The 24,606-nt window shown below is 39.8% G+C and overlaps 1 protein-coding gene across 1 annotated transcript in view; it reads right to left on the bottom strand.

Moving 5' to 3' along the window:
- Positions 1-219: 219 nt before the first annotated feature.
- Positions 220-24,606, bottom strand: part of LOC121866919 (neuroligin-2-like) — a 65,691-nt gene continuing 41,304 nt past the window's right edge. The window contains exons 5-11 of the mRNA XM_042366659.1: positions 23,868-24,028; positions 17,565-17,771; positions 15,096-15,250; positions 14,841-14,956; positions 12,914-14,639; positions 2,455-2,532; positions 220-1,289 (exon numbers count right to left, since the gene is read on the bottom strand). Coding sequence (XP_042222593.1) covers positions 13,795-14,639; positions 14,841-14,956; positions 15,096-15,250; positions 17,565-17,771; positions 23,868-24,028 — 1,484 coding nt within the window. The 3' untranslated portion in view covers positions 220-1,289; positions 2,455-2,532; positions 12,914-13,794. The remainder of the gene's footprint in view (positions 1,290-2,454; positions 2,533-12,913; positions 14,640-14,840; positions 14,957-15,095; positions 15,251-17,564; positions 17,772-23,867; positions 24,029-24,606) is intronic.

Genomic DNA, 24,606 nt, shown 5'->3' with positions numbered 1-24,606 from the left:
AGTGTGTGGTTAGAGGGGGATGAGGAGAGTATGGTTAAGCGGAAGAGGAGGGTATGGTTAAGAGGAGGAGGAGAGTATGGTAAAGAGGAGGAGGAGGAGGGTATGGTTAAGAGGAGGAGGAGGAGAGTATGGTTAAGAGGAGGAGGGTATGGTTAAGAGGAGGAGGAGAGTATGGTAAAGAGGAGGAGGAGGAGGATATGGTCAAGATGAAGAGGAGGGTATGGTTAAGAGGAGGAGGAGGAGAGTATGGTTAAGAGGAGGAGGAGGAGGATGAAGAGGCAAAAATCTCGTGATCTGGAGGGAAAAAGTATACCAAGACTATAGCTCCTACAAGATCCATTTAAATATCCTACAACAAACTCCTGAAAAATCCTACAACATTGTCACTAATCCATACCCTTACACCTGTAGCCTTACAAGGTCAGAATCTTGGGTGATAATGAGAACACTTGATACATTAAAGTTAGCCAGTGTGAGCCTACCTGTACTACCACCAGTGTGAGTCTATCTGCACTACCACCAGTGTGAGCCTATCTGTACTACCACTAGTGTTAGCCTACCTGTACAGCCACCAGTGTGAGTCTATCTGTACTACCACCAGTGTGAGCCTATCTGCACTACCACCAGTGTGAGCCTATCTGCACTACCACCAGTGTGAGCCTATCTGCACTACCACCAGTGTGAGCCTATCTGTACTACCACCAGTGTGAGCCTATCTGTACTACCACTAGTGTTAGCCTACCTGTACAGCCACCAGTGTTAGACTACCTGTACTACCACTGGACAAATGTCATAGCAGATGTATGGTAAACTTGATCAATTAAACAGTAAATAAAAGGTACAAGTATTTTTACTATTCCTATAACTAAAAATAATAAAACTGTAATTAGTGTAATGATGTAGAATATAATTGTATACATTGAGCTAATGACTGATCTATTGTGGGGTGTTGCTCAATAATTTAGCTTCTATAATGACCCTCCTGTCTAAACTAATGATAAGAGAAACAAACAATGTAGCTTGGGAATGATACAATAATTTGGTGTCTCAGGCAGATGAATAACTTGGTCTCCCAGGCAGATGAATTACTTGGTCTCCCATGCAGATGAATAACTTGGTCTTCCAGGCAGATGAATAACTTGGTCTCCCAAGCAGATGAATAACTTGGTCTCCCATGCAGATGAATAACTTGGTCTTCCAGGCATATGAATAACCTGGTCTCCCAGAAATATGAATAACTTGGTCTCCCAGGCAGATGAATAACTTGGGCCTCTCATCCCACGTCCAATCTAGAAAACAGATTATTTAATCATTAGTTAAACTTTTGATAAAAAATAGCAAAAGAATAACAAATAATCCACATCATATAAGTAACCAAGGTCATCATCTGAATTGTGATAATAAATAATACATATAAGGTGAATAATACCAATGACTCTGAGACCATAGGAGAATAGTTCATTTAAAGTTTTTTTTTTCCTGCGACAGTAGCTTCACCAAGTGGCCAGAAAGTAAAGAACATATTAAGCCCCTTGTGTTTTACATGATTTTGTGTGATAACACCAGATTATTCAATAAAAAATATTTATATATAGCTGGCGAGTTATTAGCATTGAAAATTACATTACAATCTTCCAAGCATCATTACGACCAGCTGTTACCTCTCAATCAAATCATGGACCATAGATTTGGAATCAGCATGCACAGGAGTACCTATACTGAAATTTTGAAGAAAATCCAATTTTGGGCTAAAATACTGTAGCTGAAACTTTCGACCGAAATACAATACAGTTTTCTCTCTTTATTGGAATTTAAGGGGTTTAACTATTTACGTACTACCAGAATAACACCAAAACACCAAAAAGTCACCTTGGAGACCCACAGTTGGTGAGTAATTAAAATGTCATTACTATTAGATGTCTTGACTACAATATAATGAAATACTGTAACATTATTGATCTAACTGACTACATGGGAACTGTCCTCAATGGGTATGAGTTTAGAGAGGAGAGTACGTGTGTACTAGTCACTCAGTCCGCCACGAGCTTCATCAAGAGCGGGTCTGTGCATCTGATTGATCTCATAACTCTAAACATAAGTTACATTCATTCAAAATGTATTTTCTCCATCAATTATCAACTGACTTCAAAGATACATATACAGTATGTATGGATGGAGCAATAAAAGGACAACAGAAGCATTGATTACATTTTTTATATTTAAATTAGGTAAGATGCGCCATATTTTTATACATATTCTGGACCAAAATTTTGAGGAAAAATTGCCAGTACAGTATTAATTTTTTTTAGCATTAGAGGATGAATAAACAAAAAACATAAATAAATAAAAACAATATATAAGATAACTTAATAATATAGTTTATTAATATCCCAGTGTAGTGTCTTGCTACTGATACAGTACAGTACTGTATTAACAAATAACAAGGACACTTACCATCATCAGCACCACTATCTCTCAGGGCCTTTACTGCCTCCAGGTGACCGGCCGCTGCTGCCCGCCATAGTACCCGGTCTGACCATAGAAAAAAAAGAAGTGATATACAGGTACCTGTTTATAGTTATTTTGTCTATTCTATAGTTCATTTTTCTCCTTACCAACATTTACAAAAATGAATTATATATAATTGTTTGCACATACTGTATTCACCATTCTGCTATGTTAGTAAAATGTTGACAAAGTCATTTAGGGACTTATAAAAACCGAGTCACCCGTCAAGTCTCTGGGACGCCATTTTGTTTAGTGAGTCAATGCACGTTGTCACTTGATGTTAAATACTTTTGTTATTGTGTTGGTTCTGTATTGACCTACATTAATAAGACATTTACTTGTTTGTTGACATACACAAGTTATTATTTATATTACATAGTACTACAGTAAACCCTCGATAAATCGGCATTTGATAACTCTGAATTTCATAAAACTCAGTACTGTATGGATATGGTCTTGGAATGTTTTAGTATAACTCGGGGTATATAAAATTATCTGGGAAAATCTCGGCATATCTGGCCACCTGCATCACCTACTATGATGCTTCAATCTTTGCCTGTAGTGCTGATAAGTGTCAAAACAATTTTATTGTTGTATTTTTGTAGGGGGGCAGGGGGAGTGCCTCGATAAGTCGGAATTTGGGATAACTCGGCAAGGCCTGAGCTCCATATGTGCCGAGTTATTGAGGGTTTATTGTACTTGTATTTAAAACTTGTATAAAGGTTTTATGTGTTTGGCAGCTCACACGGCAGTATTAAGCAAAGTTACTGCGTCATGGTGTGGTGATGCTATCCTTTTGGACATTAAATATTTACCAGCATTGTATTCACCTATAACAATATACTGTATTGTACTTGGTCATTTTGAATATAGGACTCATATGTATCATTTTCCAGTGCCTGGATCTTTAACAGAACTCTCTTAGCACTACAGGATGCATTTCTTGGCCCGAGCTCTTGTGAACCTTTATCTTTGACTATTCATTCCTCATATACTCTTCTGAGAATATAATGTGCATCAGAACTGTGTAGTACCTTCTTTCCTCAAATGCAGGGAGATTGCTTTCATCCTCTTCAGTGAAGACCGAGGAAAAGAATTTGTCCTGATCTGAGTTTGCGTAACTACCATATATATGTTTCAGATCTGATACGCCTACACGTGTCTTTAATTTCAAGTATGTATTAAGGTAGAAAGCTTTCTACACTCTGACTTTGCTTTGTTCCTGGACCTGGCATAACCTGGTATACATCCTTCTGTCCTGCCCATCTCTGGAATTTATGAGATTTTTTCTTATCTTTGTCAACCACAGCAAGGTTCATGTGTAACAGTCTCCTTGTATTCCTGGATCCCAATTGGTTTGGTCTTGGGTATATATTTATCAATAAAATAGTTCACTGACTATGGTGTTCAGAGTAGTACCTGCATTCTTGTTTGCCAGCAAGTCAGGCCAGTGAATACTCCTCATCTCCTTCCTCATGCTGTTGCAATTGCCACTGTAATATTTGAACTGTTCTTATCATGAACCAAGTAACAGTTAAATCTGAAGGACAATGTCCTTCAATGTCACATGATGGCTGATGCCAACAAGGGCTAGATTTTCCAGCTTGGCCACCATACCCTCCTCATTAGTTATGATGAAGTTCAGCACTTTGGGTATTTGTTAGAAAATTATTTCCCAATATTTCTACAAAAAAAGAGTAAGTAGTGGGATTATTAAAATTATTTTGTTTGGTTTCATTCTTCCAGTTGATGTCGCCATAGTTAAAGTTCCCCATGACAAAGAGGTGGTTAGAGTTGAGTGTAGTTACAGTAAATTGCCTGTTAAGGCTCATGAGTTCCCTTGGTTTACTAGGCTGCAATTCAGGGATCTATACATACATCCAACAATGAGTAAGTCTCTCCCCTTCAGTTTAATTTTACATCATTTCAATTCTTCAAAAGCATCCTCCAACAGCACACCCTACCTGGCTGGCTCTAACGTCCTGTTTAGCATAAATAGCCACACACCTCTTGCAAGTTGCCTGAGAAGGTTTTGTAAATAATTCATATCCATCTACATTCATCTCACAATCCCCCGGGTTGATCCTCCTGTTCTTTTACAACAGTTCATCAACACCTACAGTACTATATCAGGTTGGTGGGTCTTGAGTAATGTTTCAAACTCCATTCTCTTGTCAAGGAAAGTGTCAGTGTATACATGACTCTCAAGCCTGTAACAGTCATCGACAGCAACTCTGAGCTTGGTAATGGCTCTGACCTCCTACCATTCCCACCTGCCCCATTTACTAAACTCACCATATTTTATGGGGTATGGCAACAGGTAACATTGTTTACATAGTACGCACCTCTAATACCTTTCCCCTGCATATGACTCACCGACGTTCATTCCCATTTCTCACTGAATATTCCCTCTTCTTCTTCAAGTACATCAAGAATTCTTTGTGCTGTTCTTTCTGCTCTACCGTGTAATCTGGGCTTATGAACATATTCCGAAATGCTTCTTTTGTTGCTAAGTTTTTTGCCTGCCGGATAAATTCCCACTTGTTTCTTCGTTCTCTAATGTTATCTTGAGGGGGCGTGGCTTATTTTCCTGCATCTGTCCAAGCCTCTTCACTTTGTTAGGGGTAGCTGACAGGTTCAGAGCCACTGTACAGATACTGTACCTTGAAATCTCATCCTGTCGTGTGTTTTCCTACTTTCAACTTCCTCCGACTGACTCTCGAGGACTCCATACAAGATTATATTGTTCCTGTGCTTGAACTGATACTGACGTTCCCTCTCTCCCATATCATTAGATCTACTAGTTGTAATCTTTTCAAGAGTCTCTTCTGCAGAGTCCCTAACTGCTGATCCTGTCATAACCTAAGCATAGCTCCTCTTAACTACTCCCTCTATCCTATCAACAGCTTCTTCAGTCTTAGTGAGGATCTCTTTCCCAACTTGCTTCATTGACTTTGGTTAGACGTACAGTCAGGGCAATATCAGCAACAGCCTTTATACTTTAATGCATTATGCGGCATCCTAAAGTTGCGTACATCAACACAATCCTTGCAAGACATCTCCTCACAGTAAGTGCATATCAACAAACTCCCCAGTGACTCTGAGGTTGTACCCCTTCATTTCATTTACTACACCTATGCATGTGTGGTCACAATTTGTTTTGTTTTTTCTGAGCCAGCAGGAGGGTGGATGTGTGAGGTGAGCATTTGTAAGATAGACTGGCAAGACCCTACCATGTACTGTATAGGAACTTTCTTAACCTTAGGCAAAATTTACAATGGGATATCATTGCAATTTTGGCCCTTATATATCTGATGTAATTAATCACAGTAATTTCATTAGATTTGCAGCCCTAATTACTCACCTCCTGTAATTTTTGGTGTTTATAAACAATAAGTACAAACAGACTGTGAAGATAAATAGAAATATTTACTTAAGTTTACCTAAGTTTATCTAATGGTTAGATTCTAACCTAACCTACCTTAACCATATCTAACCTACCTTAACATAATCTAACATACCCTAACCTTGATAAATCTAGCTACAGTGAACTGCACTCTAATCTATCCTACAGGTTGACAAGACACAACCAAGCAGAGCTCTTAGACATTAAAAATATTGAAAGGGATGAAAAACGTGGATCCGGGCTATTTGTTTGTGATGTCACGCACCACCAACACGAGGGGACATAACTTTAAGCTCACCAAGATACAATACAGCACATAACTAACATAAGGAAATACTTCTTATGGTAGGCTTATGGAAAAGTCTTACCAGATGAAGCTGTGGAATCAAGAACAGTACTGGGCTTTTACAATTACTGTAGCCCAAAACATGACTATCAAGAATAATGAGGGATCTTACACAGACAACTGGCCTCCTTTCCTTGGCAAGGCTACCTCTAGCAAGGTAAATAAAGTAAGTAAACTTAACCTAGCTACTATACTATATTAAAAATAATATGGACATAAAAGGTGTTGTAGTATTAGATGGGGCTTTAGTTATTTTCTGTTGACTGATAAAGTTACTTTTTCTCTTACAAACAGTTCAGGAGACTATCATAGTAAATCCCTTATACAGTAATACCCCGCTTTACGCGTTTCTACATTTACGCGGTACCCTGCCAGAACCTGAATTCCCACTTTACGCGGTGCATCTACTCATATACGCGGGTGAAGTATAATTTTTTTATTTAGCTCATAAAATTCATACAAATTACCCGGCCAGAATATAATTTACATTGCTGGAATTCTTACAATATGATGATCATTTTGAATATAAACATCATGAATTTTGCATTAGACATACAAATTTTAGATCTAATGTAAGAATTTTGTTTACACAGAGCAAATATGTTATCTTTTGTGCAAAATATATGACGTGTACAGTATATTCAAAATATTCCTGGTCTTGCAAGGAATCCAGCAATGACAATTATATTACGTACCCTAACTTTAGTCTGAGGTATTATTTATTACTATACCTTAAAATCTAGTGTTTTCACCCAAGCATTTCTCAGAGAGGGAGGAGCCAGCGAGCGTGGGAAGAGGGGGGAGGGGGGGGGAGTTGAGTCCATTATTTGAATGGACATTAACCTGGCGACTGTATTTCTCTTAAATATTAATTGTGTGTGCATACCATCATAAAATTAAGATGTTATTTTTACTACAACATAGGTATTGTGTCGGAAAAAGTGGAATTTGGGAGTCGGCCCAGTCTCTATTTCAATTAATCCCATATGTCCTGTTATTCCATTTACGTGTTTCTCGTTTTACGCAGACCTCCGCGGGTTCAATTGACCGCGTAAATCGGGGTATTACTGTATATAAATTAATGAAATAGGAAAATAATGAAGATCTTTTCATATAAACATTCATTTATTATTGTCATCGCTCGTATAAAATAATTATTCTTACAAGTACAAAAAGCACCACCACTCCAATAATACTAAATGCAGTCGAAATCAACACAAAACTGACTGATGTGGAAGTCAAATCGGTCTAATCACAACATGAATCCACTGGGGTAAGAGAGAGACACAATGTAAGCAGGCAGGAGGAGCTCACACATCTACTCTACGCACCTACGCCCTCGACGGGGTGGCAAGATATCTTTGTAATTAAAACAAGACGATGCTCTGAGGAGTGGAGATAGATCAGGGTGGGGACGGGTCTGGGTACCGAGATGCCAATAGTGTAAAAACTAAGTACTGTATCAACAGACAATATGACGACAAGGAGAGCTGCCAGGGATCCTACTTGAGTATATGAAGGAGCTGAACCAAGTGACTCGAGAAACTGCAGCAGGACCTTAACTTGGTTCATCTGCTCCTCTGGGATGAGTCAGCTATGTGGGGCATGATCCCTCGCCACCTTCCTTATGTCTCAAAATCTTCTCTCACTTGCTCACTTGTTCGTTAGCCATCATACATGCTTTCACTCACATATCCACATACTTCCATTCTGTGGCACAAATGTAATAATGTATCATAATGGGACCAAGGGGGTAACAATGTACATGAATGGGTACACTAATGTGGCAGAAACTTCATGCAGTTCAGATGGAGTGAGCTCACGAGAACACAAATTTTGATTTTTTTTCCCAATTAGATCTTGTTACACATTTCACACCCTCTCTTAAGGAGCCCAGCATGAGCATAAAAGCACCTCATCACACGCACACCAAAGTTGCTGTTGTAGAATAGTTTCTTAATACTAGTGTCCACCAGGTGTCGTGTCGCCACACCACGAGAACTGCATGACCTGTAGCCATGTGAGTTGATTGAGGGAAGCAAGGGAGGGCGGTTAGAGTAATGTATGTGAGTGTGCTTTAGGACGATGAGTGGCTTTGGGGACACAAGTAACAATCCATCATCTGTACATGGAGTAGTACCTGATGACTACAGCCAAGCCACTGACACAACTATTACACTTCTACACTGATAGATGAGTGAAACGTTTTAATGTATTTAATCTTCGGTACTTGGACATTAATATGATAAAACAATTTCTTTTACTGTAGATAGATTTATAAAGTATTGGAGTTTTGAGCTCTGATTCCCACTCTTTTTTTTTTCTTGCTGTTAGAAAAAATGACTATATAAGCATATACATTGATATATATACAACATTCTACGAGGAGTCAGTCGAGTTAACTGAATCTGAAGAGCTAAAGAGAAAGTTTTTTTTTTAGTGGTGATGTCCACAAGTTTTCAATGTGGTGACTGGGTTAGGTGAAGTATGTGCTGCTTGACGTCTGCACTGACTATGGTTACTGTAAGTTCTTGTTGTAACATGAGAGAGAGAGAGAGATGCAATAATGTGAAGGTAAAGTTATAAATACAGTATCTGTATATAGATATATTCTATGACTATTTTATTTCTTATTCAGTGTTGTTCACGTGTTGTCATGATTATGAATGTGGTTAGGATCATCTTGGGTCATGTTTGGTCATGACCTTGTGGCCATGTTTTAACAATAATAATATATTGCCCTGGCCATGATTTTGTTAAGTGTTATTAATTTAAATAACAAAAGTCTGGTATGGCATGACCTCAATGTGATGAATACAGTGAATCACCATATAGCTCATTGTGTAACACTCTATCAGTGATTACAATCATGTATGTCACATGTACTGAGAATACTGTAGTTCCACGCGTGTGTTAAGTCATCAGGTCATCACTCTCAAGTTTCTTCACTAAATGAGCCAAGACAAGTGTGTATGGCAGCTGTAATGGACAATTTTTTTTAACCCTTTGTGGCTTCATCACTAAAAACTGTTTTACTCATCAAGAAGGACTCAGACAGTGACAGTGAAGGAGACAAGCTGGCAGCGAAATATACTAGAAAAAGAAGGAGATAATAAAAAATACCCTGATAAAGATTGGCTAACACACAGTTCAACTATTACTCTGTCATAAACTATAGGAGGACACTTACAGGTGGTGTCCTTGGGGGGGGTGGGGAGAGGGAGGGTTGCAGCTATGAGTTTAATTTCTCTGTTCGAGCAAATTTATGTACAGAATAATTTAGTCAGTCAGGAGTGCTGCCCAGTTACAAGATTACTTCACTTGGATATAGATGTTAATGGTCTGTGTGTGTGTGTGTGTATATATATATATATATATATATATATATATATATATATATATATATATATATATATATATATATATATATATATATATATATATATATATATATATATATATATATATATATATATATATATATATATATATATGCCATATTTACAATGCCTTCACAGTAAATTTCAATTTTTTAAACACGTAAAAGTTTTACAAATGGATTGATTCTCTTATGGTTTGAATAGGGTAAAGAACATCAGTGAATCAACAACAGGACACAAAAGTAGTAATACTGTACCCCTTTAAACATATAGTCGACGAAGGAAACACGAGGATGACCATCAAAAGTCTCAGTTATATCACAAACGTGAGAACTGAGCAACACATTCACTTGGTCATCACAGTGAATAAAGTATAATGGGTAATACTAGGACTGTATGAACACCTAAACTGCCATCTTGAGAAAAGTTTTCTTGTGAAGATAAATATTTACTTACAACATGAGGCCAAAATGTTTAGGAACAACAAGTTCTTAATATAATTTTTTTATGAATATTTCCATCCTGAACACTAACCTCCGCTTCTGAGCTCCGACACTATATCTATGTCCTCTGTTTCTTTATTTACATCCTGGGCTTTTCAGTTGATCTTCAGAAATGTTTCCAAAAACTGATAATATTTCTACATTATTTGATTTATCGGTGAACAAATGAAGCAACTTAACCTAACTAACCTCTTAACATAGGTTAGGTCATAGGGAGAGCTGGATACATAGAGGGTGTATTGGACAGGTAGATCTCCCATTTTTGCAGAGAAACAATGTGCTGTATTGAAATAACATGCAGTTATAATGACAAAAAAATTTATGGAAGCATTCTCGCATAATTACATGACTCCACCGCACTGTACCCTGTACTGTATATGATACTATGGTGATATTATTTTCTATGACTTTTCATAGCCTTTTTTAAGTTTTTATTACTTTTATGATTATTGTATAGTACTTTACACTTTATCCTCTTCACCATTGATTGGCCTGTTAGCTACTTGGACGGTCAGTTATGCCTCTGGTACACACTGGTAGCAAGTACTAGGCATGTACTGGAACCAGGATGTATCTGTACCTACTCCAGTGTAGGTCAAGTCTGTCTTGAAAGAGCTCACACTAGGTGCCGTCACAACACTCTCTGGCAGATTTCTCCAAGAGTTCAGGTATATATGAACTGTATATACTGTATATTGTATGGGATTGAGGAGGCCATGGCCCTACTGCCACCTCCTTTGGCAATTAGGTACTGGTTTAGGTTAGGTAGGTCAAACTGGTTCATTGTATTTATGATAAATCATTCCTGTGGTTAAAGCAAAATGTCCCAGATGTAAACAGTGGAGCTGTAGTGCGTGGCAAAGCATTATGCTCAGGACAGAATTTTTTTTTATATAAATAACACAAAGAAAAACTTGTTCTTTTGAAACTTTTTGGCATTACAGTACAGGTAAAGTAATGATTAAGAAGGGTTCAGGTTAACCAGCCACCTATCAAAAAATATCTATATTAGAAAACTTTTATGTACCTCAGGATTAGAGCAAATCAGATGGAGGAATAGCACTTTCGTATTCAGGTTTTCCCATCAGTTTTCTTCATAAATAAAGATGCTCCGTGCCACTTACCCGAGGAGCATGCCAGGAAGAATCCAAATGTTTCATAGATATTAATAACACTATTCTGTTTCACACTCACTAAGAAACAACAGCAGCAGTATCAGTAACTTTAGAAGATTTTTGTATACACGATGATGATAACTTATCCTTTCTACATTAAGAAATACATCTCAAAAATGGGGCAAATAATAATCTTAGTGTCATCATTCTTTCCATATACACAAACACTTGTAATTGATAAGATAAACCAACACGATCCACCTAACATATACGATATATTCTATTTGTTTAGGTTAGGTTTGAATGGAAAGGAAGAAAAATCGTTTGGTTTGCTGGCAGGAAAATGTTCCTTTGCTTAGCAATAAAGTCAGTCAGTCATTGTGAAGCCTTTGTCAACAAAGATGCGCACACTTGGTATTATCGTGAAGCAAGCGGATGGAAAAAGCTTGGAATAAAAAAAGCTATTCCTCCACCCGATGTGTTTTATTCTTTAGGTAAGAAATATGCTTTCAGACGAGATTCAGAAATGGTCAACCATGTAACTGTATATTGCTTTGTATATAGGGAGATAGAGCCAAAAAACGAAAAACAAAAAATACTTTATTTCAAAGTATTTTTTTGCGAAAGTTTATATTTTTGGAGTTTTCTGACTTTATTACTTCAGGTTTGACTGTTAAGGTTCCTCTAATTTTTTCTTATGTCTTGTTGGGTTAGGTTAGGTTTAAACACAGGAGGGTCCAGCTGGATAGGAAGTTAGGTCAGGATTCTCTGGTTAGGTTAGACATGTATACTGATATTTGAGTTTCCTAACTCAGCTTCTTAACCTGGACACTGGCTAGGTTTGGTTTTATTAGCCTTTTGCCCCATAATTTCCCTTTACATGTACTTTAAAGCCCTGCCCACATTGTGAAAAGAAAAATGAAAAATATAAATTTCGATAAAATGCTATAGAACTACAGTATTAATATTATTTTTCTCTCCTTCCTTATATGCAAAGCAATGCATATTGAGTTCCAGGTTCTTCTCCTACATCTTTACCTTGTTTCTTTCTACAGATATTTTCCGTTACATAGGTACTTAACCCAAGGCCATGTCCTTAACTATTACCCATATTTTTCTTTAAATTCTCATGAGATAATACAGCTTTATCTTTTACAGACAAATTTCCTCAAGTTGGTTGTTTCGGTACAATATTGTCTTCCAGTATTACCATAATATCCATAGCTATAATCCCCTTTTACTAACAATGTTTTCAAGTCAATATTTGGTGTTTTCAATGTCAGAATTTCATCATTGTGGAGGAAGTGTGCCTCAGTAACGTTAAGCTACAGAGAGAGTCCTATGATACTGCTACTGTACTTCCTTTACTGACAAATACTCTGGCAGTCACTAAACTACATTTCTTCTCACCTCATGAACCAGTGAATAAGGTCCTCACTTATATCATGGTTTTACTCTATTTTTACTGACAACATCTCTTTTATCTCATTCTGCCATCACTAACGACCTGCTAACTACCTGTAACAATGACCAGTTTACCATCACGGTGCTGTATGTCCGTCAAGTTGAACTGTCTAATAGTGAAGAAGATTTATTATTATTTTTTTTTTAAGTTTTATCACAAATGACAGATATTATAGAGTTAATTAACTTACCTCGTGACTCTGTTATATACACTAAGAGTTTATCACACTTGAGTCTTGACGAGTGTTTGTTTACCTTTGGTCGCCAGTGCCACCTTGCGGGTTCCATCACAACTAACAGCCTCATTTATTTTCCAGTGATTGAAGCCCACTATCCCTTGAGACTGACGTAACTAACGGGTATAGTCCTTATTGACATATACAGTATTCTAAAGTTTACTGTACAATATCCAGCTAAACTAACCCTACCAAATCATGAATAAAATATTTTACATAAAGTCACGTTTGGTTAACTTTGGAAAAGTGTATTTTTTGTTTTTTGTTTTAATTCCACAAGAGCAAAGACAACCAAACTTATTCTATGTTAGTTTAAAGTGAACTGTATGGATTCTGTTAGATTTGACAAGGAATTTTTATATAACTTGTGTCGCACAGTCCCGCCAACCACTAGTGACAGTGGCCTTCCATAGCTGGTTCACACAAGTGGCTGCTGTCTGCTTCACTTCTTGAAAATATTTCTTGTTTCACCTTGAAATACGAAGGTTTTTTTCTGCTTTCACGATTACAATGTTCATTAAATATCAGTCGATTGTGGTGGAACGCTCACAGCTTTAATGAAGCATACAATATTACCTTCTGTACTCAAGTTTAATACAAAGTATATTTTTATTTCAATCGACACAAAAGTCACTTGCAACACTCTGAACACTCATATTTTACTTTTCTTACTAGTTAACAGTGCCTTTAATATGATATATGTATACATAGTCCATTTATACATAATGTGTTGGCACGGTCTGGCTGTCGCTGGCCACACTAAAACAACAAATATAATGAAAAATAATAACAAGCAGTGGTACTGACGGTCCACCATACAGGACTCAGGTGTTGCCTCAGACGTGCATGTCGGGAGTGTCATCATGGGTGTAGGACGTGGGGGAGAGTTGGGTGTCAACGTGAGGGTTGTAGCTCAGAGCTTGTCTCTGCACACCACGTCGGGATGCTGTGCCATTATGGGGTTGACCCGCCCCCGGCATCAAGCACTGGCCTCCTGGGGCGCAGAGAGCACCGTCTTCACCACTCTGGCAGCTGCTGGTGTAGTCCGGTGGCCACTCGTGCTGTGGGTCACCCTCGAAAGATGTGGCCAGGCTACTGCGCAGCGTTGCTGAAGAGCGCAGAGTGCCATAGTGTGAGGGCGAGATGGGCTTACAAGGCTCACATGTAGGATGAAGTTGGACATCGTTACCACTGTCGCTGCTGCCGTCGTGACTGGCTTTGCTGAACGCCTGGCGAGAATTGTCTCGACGGTAATAGACGGCAGCAAACACCAGCAAGTTTAGAATCAGAAGGGAGCAGCCGATGGCAACAGTGAGGCTGAGAGCAGTGGTGTATGGGAAGCCACCCTGGAACTTTGGATTACCGTCAATGTTCTCCAGAAGGCCGGCGACGCTGCTGGAGTTGACGATGACCATTTCGGTGGGTCGCAGGGTACTCTGTGTGGTGGTGGACACCTGCTGGGTAGTGGGTGGCTGGGTGGTGGGCGGCGGGAGGAAGTTACTAGACAGGTTGGTGGGGCGAGTCGGTCCTGAGAACGTGTCGGGCTGCAGGTAGTTAGGTAGCTTGTGGAAAGGAGAGTCAGGGCCGTAGCGAGAGCCAACCCTCTCCAGCCCTGGCACCAACCAAGACCACAGTGCCACACGACCTGCGCGGTAGTGGTCACGCACACGACCACGACCTCCTGCAGAAGGTTTGATTGATTAATGTACAACCTATAAATAAATGTACAATGTACAAGCCAAACACGAGCACTAAACGTCTATTATGCACGATGGAAACTTCTTCAAGGATTGTAGGATCTGATGAATAATATTAAATTGAGAGAGAGAGAGAGAGAGAGAGAGAGAGAGAGAGAGAGAGAGAGAGAGAGCTGATATCTCACCAAGGTCCAGATATCTCCTATGAACGGGGTCATAGCTGGCCCACTCTTGAGAACGGTAACGTTGCTTGTCCCGGGGTGTGTCCCAGGGCTCCCCGGTGCCGCTCTCGTTCGGGTTCCTGAGAGGCGGGTGACAACATCAGATTCGGTTAGGTCCACGAGAAAGAAACATCAATATAAGTACAGATTCCGGTAATTAAAGTATAGGTTAGGTCAAGTTAGGTCACCAATACACATCCCTACTGTACCACCACTTACCCAGTCTTGATAAAGTTGGTCCACATAGTGATGACCGCCTCACTTAGGGCCACCTCCGTGTTGGTGAAGTTGAGGCCAGCTGACAAAGGGCCCAGTGACCCCAGCGGCGCCCCGAATACGTACACTAGCTCGTTGAGGGGCATGTCAGGTCCAGTCTGTTTATGAAGGAAATTAGCCTTAAAAACATATATTAAACACACGGTGTTATTGTCTGATCGTTTATTAATGATGCTGGACTATGTACAGAGGACGTGTTGTGGCGTAGAATGAAATTAACTGATAGGTGTTTAACTACTTTAGTACATCGACTATAGCACAAAACACCAAAGATTGCCATTGAAAAATAATTAATTAAAATTTTCCAAGCGTAATTAGAACAATTACCCAAATATCAAAATTTCTAACCGCAGTTCCTTAATCAGCGTGTTCAGGAATATGTATTGAGATTGAGAAAATAAACAAAATATTCGGGATTACGGCTAAAACGGTAAGCCTTTAGCCCCGCGACAATCAGAATCTCAACCTCTCACTGCAGCTTAAAGACGGTTTGCTTGGCCACTCTCACCAGATTCATTGTCTTCATCTTTCCTCATTATACAATTAGGGAGTATTAGAGGCATAAGAACAATCATAATTCATCTCATTCTCTTCTTCTTCTTCTTCACATCTTTGTCCTGATGGTAGTAAAAGTTTTTCAAGCAAATGAGATTATGATTCCTTCTTACTCTCTAATTACTCATTATCTCTCACTGTCTAGCTCTGAGGGGGAGGAGGAGTAGGGTGGCAGGAGAAAGAGGAGGGTGGCAGGAGAAAGAGGAGGGTGGCAGGAGAAAGAGGAGGGTGGCAGGAGAAAGAGGAGGGTGGCAGGAGAAAGAGGGAGAGGAGGAGGAAGAGGATGGCTAACCAAACCTTATATATAAGGTAAGGTCCTTAAACGCATTGACTAGATTAGTACGTACACTAGTTATCAATAATTCATTCGTTAACATAATCATATCCCAATACAGTACTGTTTTTGTTTTTCATGCACTCAAAAACTCTAAGTTTCTTGGCGGTAAAGTATCTCAGTAAGTGTGTGTATAAGACTTTACATGATGTTGGTGGTACAGCGGTAACTCGCATAATTCTCACTAATGTCAAGGATTCAAGCCTCGACCCGGACACACGCGAGAAGTGTTTGCCAGTGTGACCCTCACTAGTCACTACCACAGGTTTCCCGGTTCTTGGTTTCATCCTATTCTAACACCGGATAGACCGCCTAAACGGCTAGTAAGGTGATAAGTTGACACTTCTCTAAGCTGTGACCTCTAGTGGGAGGGATATGAAAACTCGACTGAGTAATGTCCTCTGAGGTCACCCCTTGCCGCCTATAGTATATGTTTTATAGATATTTATATATTGACGTCTGAATAATATCCACAGAAATATCGTTTCTCATAATTCTAAATTTGACGAAGCTCAGTGCAGTAATATCATTATAGCTGACCTCACCCTAACTTTAACCTGCGTTGCAATTTTCATTAAGTAAACACGATTATGAAATTATCACCATAGTTTCAGCAACAGAATAGTACAGTATGTGGAAACAGAACCAGAAACGTAATTGATTATTGAAATTAACGAATGCATTCCTGTGCGCGAGGTGTGTGGGGGATGCCTCGACCACACTGGGGATTAAGCGATCGATTTGCTGTCATTAATGAGTAATGTTTGGGTACGCAGACCCACTAGTAATCTAAAACTTTGATTTATGGTTGTACAATAGCTGTCCCAGGCAATATATTTCAAAAGTTTTCAGAATTTCCCATCTTCTATCACTTAGGGCGCCTGGACTCTAAGGGGTGAAACTCATAACTTATTTCTGGGTATCGTGTGTGTGTGTATACTAGACCCTTTGTCCAACTGCTACTTCAACTTTCTCCAAAATATAACACATACACAGAGCCACAAGAGAAGATATATTAACGAGGTCAATAGTCTCTCAGTGATCAGTAAGTTGACCTGGTGCCTCTATTAGCAGCGTAGCTCACTTTTAATGTTGGGAATACTTATTATTAATGAATTATTTTTGACACACAAGTGATTTATCTTTACATATGGTTCTTGTGAGATTAATTCCTCCTCTACAAGTGATTATTTTAGAGACTTTATGATTATAGTCAAGTAATCAGCTATAATTTCGATGTTTTTGGGCAGTAACCGATGGAGAGAGAGAGAGAGAGAGAGAGAGAGAGAGAGAGACTCTTCGTCATGTTATTTTCCCTCTTAAGATTAACGACAGGTAAACACATAAACTAATGGCTTTACGGACGCTCTGGCACTACACTTTTACCTTCTCGGATAGAATCATTAATACTGACATCTAAATCTGCCTCTTGCGATTTAATCACACAAATACACATGTTATATAATCTTACCTTAAAACTTAATTTAACCTAACCTTAGCTAATCTACCCTAACCTAACCTACCAAGGGGTCAGGTTCGTCAGGTCGGTAGTCTAAGACGTAGAGATAAGACGACCTGGCCAGAGTATGGAGCTGGTTGGCGGAGACGGTGACGGGGGAGACGAAGGAGGCATCGTGTATCGCCTCTGCAGTCAGGTCCCGGATGTTGACTGGGTGCTGGACGGGTCGTGACCAGTCTGTGTACTCCGCTGTGATGGCCAACACGATCTCCTGCAACACAACACATAAATGTAACGTCTTATTTAAACACATCAGTAACACGCATAGTTTACACCGCGTAATTACCACAGCAGGTAAGTCTCATAGTTTAAACCACGTAATAATCACAAATACCACACACAAGACAGTTCACTTATACAGTACACTAAGGTTTCGTTAACGGTTTCTGCCTACCCTTTCATCTGTTAATTCTTCTCTCTATTGTATCTTGACTTACGTTTACTCACATAACAATTTACTATTCAACACACACACACACACACACACACACACACACACACACACACACACACACACACACACAGTTTCCTCCCTTCACTCTCACGCCTCTACAAACTCGCTCTCCCTCCTCCGCTCAGTACACTGGTCTCCTTATAATCCTCTCCACTTATACTGCTGGTAAACAAGTGATCCACATACACACACACATATACGATCGAGTCCCATATAACCTTCCCCTTCTGGCTCATCCTTCAATATGGCACTTGTAATCCTTCTATATCCTTCACTCTCCCTCCCTTTCTCACGGTACTGATCCCTTTCATGGTTTAAATGTATATTCCTAACTCGTTTGTCTTTTCTTTTGTGGCGCCATTACGATGTTTATATTCAACCTTTTCGGTGTTAACAGGCCAACCTAATGTATCCCCCCCCCCCCACCTCAACCTCATCCCCTGGACACTCTATATTCTGGGGGTTAAGCTGGCAAAGCCTATATTACAATACTCTCCCCAGGTTAGTTAATCCCCTAAGATGCCTAGAATTCAGTAAATCCACCTCTTCCTTCTCCCCCTGGGGTGCTTAAAGTTCAGTTGATCGCCTTGGACGTTAGGTTATTCCACAAACACTAACTATATATGTCTTTGGTCTAATTTTAATATCTATCCTTGGTTAATCCCTTCTAGGCGTTTTAACAAGTTGTCTTTTCCTCCCGCGCGCCGCCCCATAAATCACGCCATAACCTATATTCTTCATAGTCTCTCACTCCTTCTCAGTCAGACGGCCTCCATCAACATCTTTATGGCCTGTGTTAAGTAGCGTGGTGCTGTTATTATTATTATTATTATTATTATTATTACTGTTGTTGGCATTATTATTAGTTATCTTAATTACTATTATTATAATTACTATTGTTGTTATTGTTGTTTTTATTATTATCATTACTAAAACCAAAACTGTAATGAGGGCAAAAGACCCACGACAAACAGACGAAGAAACAATGTAATCCTTCAGGTATTTACTCTCAGGTGTTAAATAAATAAACTGAGATACCTTGGTCATGTGTACACGAAGGCTCTTCCATTTACATATTTCATTAGAGGTCTAGCGTGAAATGCTCATGCTCATTTGCAGGCAGTGTTAGCGGAGCATTTTCCCTAATGATACGGTCAACAATAGGCAAACATTTCCAGGTACTTGGGCTTAAAGACCTTGAAATAACATCTCTTGATAAACAGTGGACTGTAAATGAAGATTATTATGCTGGGTAATAGTCTACATGTTTGTTACGTCACAGTGTATTAAAGGGAAATATTTTATATAATAATAATAATAATAATAATGATAATAATATACTATGATCACTACGAATAATAACAATGAAAACACTACTACTACCACAGCTCCCAGTGGGGGCGTGGTATCCCAGAGGAGTTCACAGGCTAGACTGAGGCTCGGTTCTTCTGTTCTGGGGTATTTATGTCCATTACACTATCACAAACTCCGGGCTGGTTCACGGCGCCAACACCCTGACTGGTCCAAAAGCTCTGGGTTGGTGAACTTGCAAGCCTCCGTCCCTGACCGACAGCAGTTTAGCCCCTTAGATAGAAGATCGCTCCACACTCAGACGATTTTATTCAGCTCAGACACCGTAGTTATAGTCCATCAGGTACTGTAGTTATAGCCCCTCAGACACCGTAGTTATAGTCCACCACAGTAGTTATAGCCCATCAGACACCGTGGTTATAGGCTACCACAATAGTTATAGCCCACCACAATAGTAGTCTATCTTTAAGAAATCCGTAAATTGTCCCCGAGCGCCGCGTCTCTTGATCAACAGAATCGATGAAATTCGTTTACAGGTAACGACACAGGAGCGAGTTGTCTGGAATTGTAGTGAATCTGTTACGTTTAGTTCATTAGGAAATGTTTCCGAGCAAATTACAGTGCGATTAGAGACATGGCAGGATACACAGTCCAGGGGCTCCTCAATCAAACAGTTTTATACAACGATGAGAAATTCCTCGGTCTAAATTTGTCTCCTCGCGACCATTTTTGTTCTATGACCGTCTACTAGCGTTATATCTAGCCAATATTTCGTGTTGTGTGTCATTTTGTCTTCTAAGAATGAGTAAGTGTACAGTGTTTCATGTTCTGTCACCAGAAACTACTTTGATATTATCATTTATATACTATCATTGATACAGACATACGTAGCCTCGTCACACACACAACAGATGGCGTTCTTTTCCATATTGTTCCTGTGTTCAGTGTCCAAACTGGATAACAATTCCTGGCTGCTCCTCTGAGGAGCCAGATTAGCTTTTTACCACTATGAATATTTCCTAAACTCAGTTATCACACACACAGAGGCCAACATTTTCACAGGAAAAAGAAACAGAAGTGAGCTTCCCAAACTCCCGACCAGCGCCAACATGCAACACAAAAGCCAAAAACCTGGAGGATTTCATTGTGGAGGAGCAGGACGGCGGCAGTAACCTAATTGGGACACTCTGGGAACCAGCATGTGGACATCCCCACTCCACCTCCCATGCTGCCGATGGTTAATCAATTCCTGACACATTTGCACTCTGTATACTCCCGCCCCCCGCCAGGCCTGCACCCCGCTGCTCCGCCTAGCATGTGTGTCTGGATTTTTGTCGCCTCAATATTGTTACGACAAATACTTATCAACACATCTCGTTTAGTTTACATGGTCTAGTGAAACGTTGTATTTATATCAATATTATTGTTAAGTAATGGTCTTTCTGCCTCTATGTTAAGTGTATTATTGAACTGTAAGATCGTCTGTTGTAGGTAAAGCAAAGACGATAATTCTCAGTGCAGCAGCGTTTGTCTCGGCGATGTGAACAACAGAAAACGCATCATTATTGTCACCTAAAATGTGCTATGTAAACTCTCTCGGTATTACGAGAAAATGGCAGTGAAATAATTTAGTTCAGGTACTTACGGATTTATACGTAATCACAATTAATTAGTATGTAGAAACTAAGTCAAATAAGATGTAAATTCAAAACTTATTTACACTTGTTAATTACACTCGTACAATTATCTCGTATTCATAACATAGACACATTATTTAATGCAGGTATATCAACTGTCAGTGTTATTAAGCGCTGTAAACTATGCTTACCCTAGTAACCAGCTGTCCCTTGAGCATTACCCTTCATACCAGCAGTCCTTTGAGCACTACCCCCTTACACTCAAAACAGCAAAAGTTATCTGCACGGTTCATTACACAATTTTCACACCTTTCACCATTTTTACAGCCTCGTGTGGATTTCTGTGAAGATTCCCTCCCCTCTCCACCACTCTCCCCCCCACGTCCCTCCCCTCCCCCCCACTTCCCTCCCCTCTCCCCTCCTCGGTTCATCTCCCAGGTCTTAATCTCGTGTATGATTCGTCGAGGTTTCTCGTCGGTGTAGCAGTCATCAGTCTTAGTCATCCCGCCGACAAACTTTTACTAAAATCACACACACACACACACACACACACACACACACACACACACACACACACACACACACACACATGTTTTTCCCCACAACTTGGTGAAACATGTGTGGGTAAAAGGTTGATTGGCCAATTATCTTCATCTTAACACAAAACTTAGAGTCGTTCTTCTCTTTATTTTTATTTTCTTGACATCTAGATCGTTACTTTTCATCTCTCCTCCTCCCCTCCCCCTCATCTCTCTCTACTCACCTCTCACTACTCTCTCTCTTCACCCTTTCCTCCTTCTCCTCCACCTCACCCTTCCTCCCCCTCTCACTCATCAACCCTCACCCCTCCTCCTTCTCCACTCACCACTCCTCATCATTATCCTCCTCCCTCCTCTCCCTTTCCTCGATTCACCCTCACCTTCCTCTCCTCCTTTCCTCGCACCACCCTCACCTTCCTCTCCTCGCACCACCCTCACCTTCCTCTCCTCCTTTCCTCGCACCACCCTCACCTTCCTCTCCTCCTTTCCTCGCACCACCCTCACCTTCCTCTCCTCCTTTCCTCGCTTCACCCTCACCTCCCTCTCACCTCGGAGCAGAGGCAGTTCACGGAAGCTCTCGTGTTGGCTTATATTAAAGTTTATACCGAGAAGGCGAGCTGTACCAAGATGCTTTTAGTTCATTTTGTTTCTTGTCAAGTCTCTTCCGAATAGTCCAGGGCAACTTTCTCTCTCTTTGTCTCTAAGTCTCAATTTCATGTAATGTTAAGCTCTCAGGGTGGGGGTGGGGGTGAGGAATGAGGGGGTAAGGGTGAGGGGTAGGGGTGGGGAGTAAAGGGTGAGGGTGGAAGGGAAGGGTGGAGGTAGAGTATGATTTCATTATTGTAATTCATTCTGTCTGTCGTTTACTCGCTTTTAACCACAATTGTTGAGAGTTACCTCTCTCTCTCTCTCTCTCTCTCTCTCTCTCTCTCTCTCTCTCTCTCTCTCTGTCTGTCTGTCTGTCTGTCTCTCTCCTTGCTGTATGAAAGAATTCCCAGCAACTTTTCTAAGTGGACAAAACTCATTCACACTCGAGGGCTTCAGATACACTCTTGTCTTCCCTGATGCTTGATGTGTGTTGGTCTAAATGTGTCAAATGTACCTATCACACTATATCTTATATCTATATGTAACTGTAATTAGATACGTAAAAATATCTATAATTTCGTTAAAGTTATAGGTGTTTGTGATGACAATTTAGTCTTTATATATTAGGTTGGTTAGGAATGACAATTGGTTATAATTTACGAGTGATATAACCAAACCACACAAGTATTTAACGTGTCCCGTGTGACCTGACCTTATTCATTCCCAGGACAGGTCAACTCTCTGGTCATGAATGTTACTTATTGCATTAACTGACTGTAAACCCACAAATGACTGTCAGGTTGATACAGTCATTTCCATCTAGTCGTCCCAGTGGAAGAACTCAAGTGACGTATTAACCCAGAGAACTGAGCTTGGCCGTCTGTTGCCGTGACAACTAGCGGGTTATTATATTTTTTTTCCGGTGGGTCAAAAACATTTCCCTGACGTGTGTTTATGAATTCTTTCTATGACAACCTTTCAAAAAACAACAACAATACAACCATTGATACAAAGACAAAAAACAAAAACATTTATTTAATAATAACATAAGAACCCATTATAAATATAACAGCGTAGTGTATAAACTTTGTGGATATAAGAGAATTTTAGTGAAAAGTTGAATGTTTTGTGTCTCTCTTTATAGAAAATTTACCTTAGTTATTAAATGGAGAGAGTCATCATGAAGGCGTATGTAAGAGCAGGGGAGCAACATATACTTAACCTATGCGATAAACTGCAGGTGTATTAAGTCACAGAAAGACGATGAACCTGCCAGCCCGATACTGAATTAATGCCTCGACTAATCTCATTACGATCCTGTTGTAGTAATTGGGAGGAGAATGAGAGAGGCAGGAGTTGGGTGATGCTGATGAATGCAACTTGTGGCCACGGGATTAGTGACAAGTGCATTTAGGTTAGGTTAGGTTGTGTTGAGTTGGGTTGGGTTGGGTTGGGTTGGGTTGGGTTGGGTTGGGTTGGGTTGGGTTGGGTTAGTCTCTTATGCACATGCTTAATCCTGGTGTATAATTTTAACCTTAACATCATAAAGGTTAAACACAGCTCCTCGGGTCGTCTTCAACACTTCAAATGGTTTAATAATTACAGTCACACGTCGTTCTAGCGGGGTTAATTAACACTGAACCATCTATTTACAGGTGCTGTCGGTCTGAAGAACTGTTAATGACTTGCCTGTTGATCCAGCCAGTAAGTGATGGTGAAACAAGTAACAGTAAGTCTCACACTCAGGTGGTAATGAGACAGGTGACAGCAAGACTCACCTGTAGATGGTAGCGATAGTTGTTAGTGACGAAGGTACGTAGAAGACGGTCTCGGTGGTCCGCCTCGAAACCATGTTGGATCTCAGTGTCGCTAAATACCTGCAGGAGATCAGTGGCGGTGATCCCTAGTAGCAGGTCAACAGGTGTACGGCCTTCCTGACCTACGGGCGGTGAGGAAGGTTAATACAGGCTGGGCGTAGTTGAGTAAAGACGAGAGTATTATAATTAATTTTTTTTATGTTTTCGCTGTTAAGTAAAGACGGAAATAAATAAGGGTAATATTTTCCTTAATAAGCAAAGACGAAAAAACAACAACAACTGAATTATGTTGTCATGGTTAAATAAAAATAAATAAATTGCTTAATGTTTTTGTCGATAAATAAGAAACCAATGAAGAAAAGAACTCAGTATTGTCAGCTGGTGAATGAATGAAAACAAAATACGAAGCCATAGTTTGTCCAGGGAGCAAGTATGTAAAGTAGGAGTTGGGTAGAGTAGCCAAATGTTGATGAGTGACGCGGGAAAATGAAATGTTTTAACCATAAGAGAGATACATTAGCATTTACAGGGACGAGGAGACCAGCTACAAAATGTTTATCGTTTCAACATTTCTCTCTCTCAGTCTCGGGGCATTGATGTGACTCTGGAATGAAGTGAGGGAGAATTATTTTTTTTTGTAAGTATCACAACAACACAGACACATACAGACATAGACACGGGACACAGACACACACAAAAA

Source organism: Homarus americanus, unplaced genomic scaffold (genome assembly GCF_018991925.1).
Source record: "Homarus americanus isolate GMGI-L3 unplaced genomic scaffold, GMGI_Hamer_2.0 scaffold850, whole genome shotgun sequence".
NCBI classification, from domain to species: domain Eukaryota; kingdom Metazoa; phylum Arthropoda; class Malacostraca; order Decapoda; family Nephropidae; genus Homarus; species Homarus americanus.
Note: the sequence above shows the minus strand (reverse complement) of the source record. Positions and strands in the feature narration are given on the sequence as shown.